The 9,861-nt window shown below is 41.4% G+C and overlaps 1 protein-coding gene across 1 annotated transcript; it reads left to right on the forward strand.

The window, feature by feature from the left end:
• Positions 1-4,251: 4,251 nt before the first annotated feature.
• LOC104444299 (gibberellin 20 oxidase 1-D) lies at positions 4,252-6,030 on the forward strand. The gene is made up of 3 exons (XM_010057955.3): positions 4,252-4,894; positions 5,119-5,440; positions 5,535-6,030. The coding sequence occupies exons 1-3, from the start codon at positions 4,332-4,334 to the stop codon at positions 5,799-5,801; spliced, it is 1,152 nt and encodes a 383-aa protein (XP_010056257.2). The 5' UTR covers positions 4,252-4,331; the 3' UTR covers positions 5,802-6,030.
• Positions 6,031-9,861: the final 3,831 nt, after the last annotated feature.

Genomic DNA, 9,861 nt, shown 5'->3' on the forward strand with positions numbered 1-9,861 from the left:
CATGCTCGCTTTAGTATTAGAGAAGGGAACATTGTTCTATCCTCGATGGAGTTGGAGAGCCAAAGGCAACGGTGGTCCACTACAAGCTAAGACCGACCAAGGAGCGGAATCATCTTCGGCGTGAGCTTCCGATATGGTTGTCCGTGGAGTTCATCGAGCAGGAGACCCGAACATGACCCCGGCGTTTGTGCATCAAAGAAACTTTTGTTGCTAATGACGCGGTTTAGGTGGAGGCAGCCTTAGTGTTATGCGAACCAACCACGATGGAGAATAATTTGTTGAGGACTAAAATTTTTCGCTCACCAAAAATACTGAACTCAGTGGCAGCCGTGCTTTGCTTCGAAGCTTTAATCTTAATAGCATATATATAAAAGCTTGGGTCTGAATTGCACTTGTATAAGCTTTAGGCCTTTCACACAATTATAGGAGGATCCACGAGATCATCAAACTTTACTTAAATGTTGAGGAATTCGTTAAAACATTAACAAGAATTGCAAACCCTAACAACCAGTATAAATTGCTTGATTTTTGTTAAATTAATCTTCATCTATTGAGATAATCGCATACATGAAAACTCTAGAATCACCTAACGTCTTGTCTGGTTAATGGGAAAAGCGGCATCGAAAATGAAGTGATGGGAGCTCAGCATCACGTAAAAAGGGGGCGGTTAGTCTTTTCCCTGTCACTTCTATCTTGAATCCTCTCCTGCAGCAGCAAGTTGAATGAAACTCCTTGTCCACTGAACGAGATTCTAAATCGCGAGGTGGTCGGTACCTTTTTTATCCAAATGAGCTCTGAAAACCTGCAAGTGATTGCAAGAAATGTGTTGTCCGACCGGCAGAAATAAGTTGACACTCGGATGACTTCAAATAGAATCGAGAATTTCCTGGAGTGCACAAGTTGAGGATCGACTTGTCCAGCACAGTGCAAGCGCCTGACCCTTGAGGTGAGAAAACGTTCAACCAATCAAGCGTGACACTCTAGTTGACCTACACAGGAATCTATAGAATAGTAGTAGAGATTTGAGGTCCGCTTGTTTGAAGGAAAATTATTTCCCGGAAAATTGTTTTCCCAAATTTCCATTGTTTTGGATCACGGAAAACTAATCGATTTATGGAAATCAATTTTAATTGGCTGAAAAGAACGAGTTTAGGTCGGGGGAAGACAACATCCCATTCTGATAAGAATGAATCATTTTCTTTAAACTATTGAACAAATAAAAAGTAAGCATTTTTTTCTTGAAAATGATTTTCATGAAAAACATCTTCTTTTATCGTCAAGTTTTTAGTGAAACAAATGCTCCTCATCTTGCAATGTAATTGATCTCTTCCTACACCTAACCTTCGAATCTTCAACTCATCGGAGTGCCAGTGATCCTCGACTAACTTTACGAATTTTTACCCTAGGTGATCTCTCGCAGACTCCTCGTCCATCCATCGAAGTGATGTGATTCTGATTTTTTTTTCCTTCCTTTCTCTTGGCCCCTCTTATTCTTATTCTCTATCTTTGCTGCACAAGACAAGCTCTTTATTAGCCCACTTCGCATTATCCTTCTCTTTTCCCGTAGATAGTCCGAACCTGATAAGAAATTCCAGATCTCTTTGCTCCCCATCATCGAAGCTTTCATTACACCTGCCCGCATTTCATCACCGAGTCCGAAAGAACCATGTGTACGGGTCACCCCGGTGTGGAAAAGGGGTAATGCTTTGAACTTAAATAGTTTCCGGGGGGAAGCTGTAAGTCATCTTCATGATCAGAATCTGCTTGTCTGACCACAAGAATTTTAAATGATATCCTGCAAATGGCTTATCGAATCGGTCTTAGCTTTCTTTTTATGGAGTTCGTGGCCCTGCTTTTTATCAGCATGATGCTGTGACAAACCATCACTTTGTGAGGTGCTAATCTTGGGACATGGCATCAGTTGGCTAGTCAAGAATTAGTAATTTATAGATCAGATCCTTTCGTAGTTCGCCTTTCTGCAAAGCCAAATTAGGAGAAGCATCATTTTCTTGTGTGCAAAGTCTCGGGATCTTTTTTTTCTTCTTTCGGACCAGAAAGTCCCGGTACTTCGTTTTCAGTAATGTGCGATGGATCCGCACTCCACTTGTCCTGGGGTTCCGATCTGGCCACCTCTTAGGCAATTCTTTTTGCATTCATAGCTAGTACGAAGTCATGTAGCGAGTGATAATAGCGAGTGATAAGACGTATTTTCTCCATTTTAGCACTTGGTGATCACATCAAGAGCAACGACAGAACTTTGGTTGAATCGTGCTGCGGATAAGAGGGGAGTGATATGGCCAACTGACATGAGCTTGTCTCTTCTCTCTTCAACACCGAAAGAGGCACAAACATGTGGACTCACACATCCACGATCAGACATAGGATCGCCTCCGAAGTGGATGGTGACCGCAAGTAAGTGCGTTGAGATTTGGGATTTCAGAAGGGTTAAGGATTATATGGGTATTACTGTGGTGGTTCCTGTGCATGCAACGCTGGATTGATTCTCCAACAGCCTTCAGCTTTAGTCCACTAAGACAGCGTTTAAGCTTTTGGAAAAGAGCTCTTAATCCGTGATTTGATCATCACCTTTTCCCATTACTCGTTGTTGCCTTGTTGGGAAATGCAAGATGCCCACTCATCTGTGTTCATGAGAGAACAATGCTGGGGAGTTCATATTAAATTCTCCATCCAAATTATGAATGCGTGGTATCCTGTTCTTGGGCTCTCTTTTCTGGGTGGGCTTTATATCTCGCTGGGGGCAGATTTTATCGATAAAGCCACGATTTGTGTCTGATGCCGTGACTGATCACATGGAGAATGTGGGCTCGAATTGGCTATTTCGATGAGAAGGTGTCATGAAAAAAAGAAAAAAAAGAGAGAAGAAAAGGCTTTTGTTTATAGGCAAATTACCATGACATCCTCTTTTTCCGAAGGAAAGGAAAAACGCGTTCGTTGTTTCAAAGCAAGTGGCAAATGACCCAATATTCCTAGCCATGAATCTGGCTGTCTCCCTAAGAATTGTCAAAACAGAACAGACTTGAAAATATTGTCTTCCTGCTAGGTTGTGTATCCTTGTGGAAGTGTCTTGTCGTAGCTTAGAGATTTCTTTTGGCCACATGTTTTTTCCTCCTCCAATGATTAGAAGAAAACACAGTTTCACTTGTTTTGGTGGTGACACCTGTGAGAAGTAGATATCAACTCAAAAATGCGTCAAGTCATCATCTGTTTTTGTTGTTACAGGTTTTGTTTTCGTGGCCAGCAGTGTTTCCATATTTTAACTTGCTCTATTGTTACTGTGATTCTCTCAAAACTCAGGGATGTCACAAGGGTTTACCCTGCAAATGCACAAGGTAAACTGCTGTTTCAAAAAGGGGAAGTATTCGCTAAATCCATCCTAATTCTTTTTTAATCAAGTCAGGCATTGTTAATTAGGTCCTCAGTCTTTTGCCTGTAGGAGAAGGTCAAAGAAGGCTTCACTTGATGCATATTTTGCAGAGAAAAACCAATGCGACTTGGAGACTCCTTTCTCTGCATTCTCCTAGCTCTTAAGTATGCATTAGCTCATTTCACGCAGAACATGGCTCTAGTTTGTATATATAACAATCCCTGTTTACATACCAAGAGTTCATATAAAAGAGGGAAGTGGGTGGGATGAGTTCAAACAGCTGATCACATGAATCCAGTAAGGAATAAACAAATGAACACGTGAAGAGGAGGTTCAAAGGCACCGAAACACAATAACTAGTTGGTGGATTTTGGCATCCGAGGAGGAGAACCTCCTTGATTGGCCTTGCTTTGATTTTATATTTGTACTATATATGGGCTAAAGAGTGTGGACAAGTGTTTCATGCCAGCTTTCTGGCTACTGTCTTGAGTCCAAGTAGTTTAAATGCTGGTTTTGGTTACTATTGGGTCAATGTCAAGTCTCTAGTCTTGTTGCATCCATTGCACTGGAAGTGACAAAATATAGGACTAAAACCAACCCCACCCCCCGTCTCACCAAGTGACTGAAAAATCAAAGGGATTTTCAATTGGGGGTATGATTTGGATGGGGGGAGAGAGAGAGAGAGAGAGAGAGAGAGAGAGTAAAAGGAATGACGCAACAGTTAAAACAATAAGATTCCAACATTTGTTCACGACCTCCCCAATGAACGGCCTTGGCTTTTCCCTCCTCTCTCTCTCTCTCTCTCTCTCTCTACCTTCCTTATTAAACTCACCAGCTCGTTCCATTCTCTTCCTCAATCAACTAGCCATCCATCTCTCTCTCTCTCTCTCTCAAAAGAGTAAAAACACAGGTTTTGAAAGCCCTCACTAGTTACAATATCACAAAAATGTCAAAGTGTTGCATCCCAATGCTTCCTCTTCAACCTTCATTACCAACGGGGGACTTGATGAAAAATGAAAGCGAACATTGCCCAGTTTTTGATGCTTCCATTCTTCAACACCAAGCCAACATACCCTCCCAATTCGTGTGGCCCGACGATGAAAAGCCGTCTTTGACCAAGGCGCCCGAACTCCTAGTCCCCCTGGTAGATTTAGGGGGCTTCCTCTCTGGAGACCCGACCGCCGTGTCAGAAGCGGCTTGGCGAGTAAATGATGCATGCAGGAAACATGGATTTTTCCTGGTCGTAAATCACGGGGTGGATCCAAGGCTTATAAAGAAAGCTCATGAGAGTGTGGATTCCTTCTTTAGGATGCAACTCTCAACGAAGCAAAGAGCTCAGCGGAAGCCCGGTGAGCACTGGGGCTATGCTAGTAGCTTCACTGGCAGGTTCTCCTCCAAACTTCCCTGGAAGGAAACGCTTTCGTTCCGCTATTCTGCGGATGGCCAATCATCGGAAAGCATCGAGAAGTACTTCTTGAATGTCATGGGAGAGGATTTTCGAGAGTTCGGGTAAGAAAAACTTCACGTTCTTCCATTCTTTAGTTTCATCCGACTCATTCTCGATGCACTTTGGAAGCACGTGTCAATTCTTTCGCAAATAAACTAATTTTAGCTGTGTAACAAGCGGTACTAAGTCATCAAATATAATGGAGCAAATGGTAAGAGAGTGGCATTCCCGTCTTCTCTTTACACTAGATAAGAAACCATCTTCTTCTTTTCCTGGTTTCGTTCAGGGAAACATGCCAGGAATATTGCGAAGCGACAAGCAACCTCTCCCTAGGAATCATGGAGCTCCTAGGAACAAGCCTAGGAGTCGGGCGGTCACACTTCAGGGAATTCTTCGAAGGGAACGACTCGATAATGAGACTAAACTACTACCCACCTTGTCAGAAGCCCGACCAAACTCTAGGAACTGGCCCCCATTGCGATCCCACCTCTCTAACCATTCTCCACCAGGACGAAGTGAGCGGCCTCCAGGTGTTTGTCGATGGGAAGTGGTACTCAGTCAGCCCAAACCCCGACACCTTTGTTGTCAACATTGGCGACACTTTCATGGTACGTAATTTAACCCCACCGACTAAAACGTGTACTGAGTGAAAGGCTCTTGATGTGCCTAAGAGAAGTTTTGTGTGGCCTTGTGCTTGTCCAGGCTCTATCAAATGGGATCTACAAGAGTTGCTTGCACAGGGCGGTGGTGAATGATCAAGCAGTGAGGAAGTCTCTGGCTTTCTTTCTGTGCCCAAGAAGGGACAAGGTGGTGACTCCACCGAGTCAATTGGTCGATAGACAGGACTCAAGAAGAATATACCCAGACTTTACATGGCCAACTTTCCTGGAATTCACTCAGAAGCACTACAGGGCTGACACAAAAACCCTCGATGCCTTTTCTGATTGGCTTCGAGAAAGAAGCAATTAATGGAGGCACAAAACCAAACTGTTTTCCAATATAAGCAGCCCGTTTCTCTTCATTTCTCTCTTCTCGTCGAGCTATTTGGGAGTACCTTCCTAGTATAGATACAATATATGATGTACAGTACTTATGTTTTGCAAGAAAAAAATATGCCTTGGGATGCGGCATGTAAAGTACTTTCAATGGCTTCCTATGAAGATAGTCTTCTAGGTGAATGATTGCGCCGTTCATTTAATAGTACATCTCATGATCTTAAAGGCGAAGAAGAACATCCGTATCCACTAAACCTCTCACATTGTATTCTGTAGTATCTATTAGGAGAAAACGCCACAGCCACAGAAGACTAAAAATGTCGAAGAACAAGGATGCAAGAATTTGCACAATTCAGTATCTAAAGTAAATTGAGAGTCTGTTAGTAAAATACTCCTACCTATGATACACATACATGCATGAGTATTTCGCATAAAAGCTTCCATTCCTCGCACTTTTGCTCAACTTGGAGAAAAATACTCACTTTTTATAAAGCCAAATAGTTTATACACGTATAAATACATATCTTATCATACTCAAATTAAAATATTTCAATTTTTAACTTATTTTTTTTATGTCATTTTACGAGTAGATTTATCATTAACATGTTAAATCATATTATATTCACAAAAATAAACATAACTTTCTTATGAATTCTCATTAGCTAACTCAAAGCGGTGGTAGTATTCAACTATTACATAATTATATTTCTAGAAGTCTTCCTATTTAACCAGTTCTATTCTAGCAACCGAGTTTTCTCCCCATTAAGATACAATCGAGGTAAATTCATGATAAGATCATTTCTAGATTCGGTTGTGATAAGCGTTGAACTTTCTTCATGTGCTGTTAACCAAGTTGTAACGAATCGCCTTTTTTTCTACATATTATATCGACGGGGACGTGGCACTATATTATCTTGTAAGTGCTTCTCACTGTTATATACGTACGTGTATCGCTTCCGGGCGGTCGATGTTGCCGTGCCGACGCACTAAAATGGGGGGCGCTAGGAAATGGCATCCCGAGCAGAATCGATAAGAGATCTCGTGGGGGCCGACAATGGTGATCCGAGGAGATAGAAAAGGAAACTGAAAAAGAGATAGAAACCGACTGCTGGGGGTCGAGAGTGGAAGCAACCAGAAAGCACGACATGGAAGTTGATCTTGAAGCCTAGCCAAACGGTGCGAGGGCTTTGCCTTTTTCCCTTCGTAAGATAAAAGCATGACTTGAAACTTGGTCGGAGGCACTTTTTTGGGTGTTTGGCGTTAGTGGGTTTGGAGGGAGGTTCCTATTTCGAATGACCTGTCGAGAACCGCGACAAAGCTCGAAGTGGTCCATGCGGGCACAACGGACGTATACGTTGGACCATTTCCTTTCGTGATACTTTCCAAACTTGATTGCGAAAATACGTAGTGTATACTCACTCAGTTATGATAACATACCGTAATGTTGTACAACATGACTGGGTGTGCTTCCCTTCTGTTTCACATGTACAGTATACGCTTATTTCGACTTCGTAATTAATCTTAAATAATATGGCGATATCCGTCTATTGTTTTTTACAAGAATCACGAATTGATAGGCAATATGAAAAGATTATATCCATCGAATGTTTTGTCTTTGTACTATAAATGTATTAAGAATACTTTTGAGATATTACTTTTATTTTTTAAAATGGTCATTGTAGTTTTCAACAAAGCTTCGAATCCACCGCTAAAGAGTGAAAGCAAAACCAAGAATTAATTCGATTTGGACTACAAAATCATTCAATTCAACTTTATCTTCACTCCAAAAGAAAGTACTCCCCGACTTAGGAACAGGATTATGGACTACTCACTCCACAATCAAAGAAGGGTTTTTTTTTTATATCGGAGACCATCCAAGAAAGATCACACGAGCGGGGCCCATCAACTCTGTAGGAACAGCCTAACAGGGCCAACTCAACTCAAAATCAAAGAGGGGTCCCGCCATCAACTCTTCTAAGTCAGCACCAACCCACTGTTTAAACACTACGTTTCAGCGTTTCATTGGCCGCCCACTAGAGACAGGAGCCAGTGGGGCGCAGAGTAAAGGCTCACCTGTCAGTAAGATAGAACAGAAGAGATCCACTTACCAGTTTCTTGACTCGTTGTCGTTGAGGATAGGACATTACAAGCGTCCTCTCCCAATGACGTAGGAAATGGGCCTCTATCATCGGGGATGGTACTTGTACCGTTTTGAATGCGTTCATCGTCTGAATGCATCCCATGCATGCAGTGTGAGTACATTAGAAGCACTGTAGTTGATGGGTCTCACATGAAGAGCTATCAGCCATATATATTTATATATATATCAAATATTGGGCTATTAAATTTGAAAGTTTTGAAATCTTATCAGTAAAAATTAGAAAGTTTTCTATTTTATACATTTCGCAAATAAATCTTCTAGAATGTATTCTCGAGTATATAAATACCCATCTATGCTTAATGAAAATATACAAAATTTTCTATCTCAACATGGTATAAGAAACATCTAGGTCTGACTTCCCTTTCAACACTGGCTTTCTTCTGCTCCTATTTTCTTTTGCTCTACAAAGGTGGTCAATATGGCCTTAGAGAATCCTCGCCACCACTATAGCTGCCATTACAAACTCCTCTTCTACACTTCCTCATTTCGGATCTGCTCACCACTTCCTTTTCCAACATCTCACAACATCCAATTTCTTGTTATGGAAAGCATGGGTTATCCTATTTTTCAAGGGACAAAACCTCTATGACATATTGATGGAACCAAAACGTGTCCCTTCGATGCAGCCAAGTTTCAATGGACAAAACCTCTATGGCCATGTTGATGGAACCAATACATGCCCCTTTTATGCAACCCAAGTAGCTTTTTGACGACAACATGACGCTTGCATCATGAGTCCCCTAATTGCATCATTCTCAAGATCGATTTTACCTCTGATTATTGATAAACAACTAGTAAATCCATCTAAGATACTATCAATGCCTCTTTGGCTTAGCTTCCGCTACATGTATGCTCTCTCTTCATCTTAGTCTTCGACATCTATAATAGAAATAGGATGAATCAGTTATTGATTTCCTCCAATGTGCTAAATCCATTACTGATGAGACAGGTGCTGCAGGCAAGCCTCTTGAATCGGAGGATTTCAATGTTCATATCTTTTGTGGTCTCCAATATGTTCCAAGACATTGTTCCTACATTACTTGGTTGTTTTGATCAATCTTGTTTACGGATCTTCAAGGTCTTCTTTGTAGTCACGAGAGTATTAAGGCCTTTCAAGAGTTGCAAAATTTCAAGCCTTTCGCTCAAGCTAACTCTGCTACAATCAACTCTACTCAACGAAATGTCTCCACCCCTCTTGATTTCTCTTTCTCTAAGTGTGCTCAATCTGGAGGTCGTGGGGGTGCTTTGGCCATGGCCGTGGTGCCCATGGTGCTCAATAAGGTCAATTATGGTGTTCCATTTGTCAACATACAAATCATATTGTTGCTACATGCTTCTATTGCCCTTTAGGTATGCCTTATTACCTACCCCTTACATATACCTCTTCTTCTACTTCATCTTATCAACCCTCTTACTCTCCCAATGCCAACCTAAGCCATGCCCTTCCCCCCTCTTTTACCTACACCTACCAAAACCCCTCCCACCATGTCATGTCTAATACACAATCCCTCTTTTCGTACAAAGCTTATAATGAATCGGATCAGCTACACGTCGGAAATGGTAAGGGTTCCAAAATCACTATTATTGGTACCTCTTCTATTCCCTTCTCTATTTCATATCTTTCTTTACATTTTAATGATGATCTTCTTAGTTGTTCAAAAAAAAAAAAACGATGATGATCTTCATGTCCCTAATCTCAACATTAACTTTCACTTCAAAAATTTGCATCAGACAATAATGTCTTCTTTGAATTCTATCCTACCCACTTTCTTGTTAAGGATCTAGTGACCAAGGTGGTTCTTCTTTCTGGCCTGAGTAATGATAGTCTTTATGCCATACCACAACAACCTTCAATGCCTATTGCCAGTATTGC

The sequence above is a fragment of the Eucalyptus grandis genome, chromosome 5 (assembly GCF_016545825.1).
Source record: "Eucalyptus grandis isolate ANBG69807.140 chromosome 5, ASM1654582v1, whole genome shotgun sequence".
In the NCBI taxonomy this organism is placed as follows: Eukaryota; Viridiplantae; Streptophyta; class Magnoliopsida; order Myrtales; family Myrtaceae; genus Eucalyptus; species Eucalyptus grandis.

Excerpts from the sequence above, each read along its gene's own strand:
- LOC104444299 (XM_010057955.3), top strand. The coding sequence starts at position 4,332 with ATGTCAAAGTGTTGCATCCCAATGCTTCCTCTTCAACCTTCATTACCA. Across the intron at positions 4,895-5,118 it reads GAGGATTTTCGAGAGTTCGG|GGAAACATGCCAGGAATATT; the intron begins GTAAGAAAAACT and ends GGTTTCGTTCAG. Across the intron at positions 5,441-5,534 it reads ACATTGGCGACACTTTCATG|GCTCTATCAAATGGGATCTA; the intron begins GTACGTAATTTA and ends GTGCTTGTCCAG.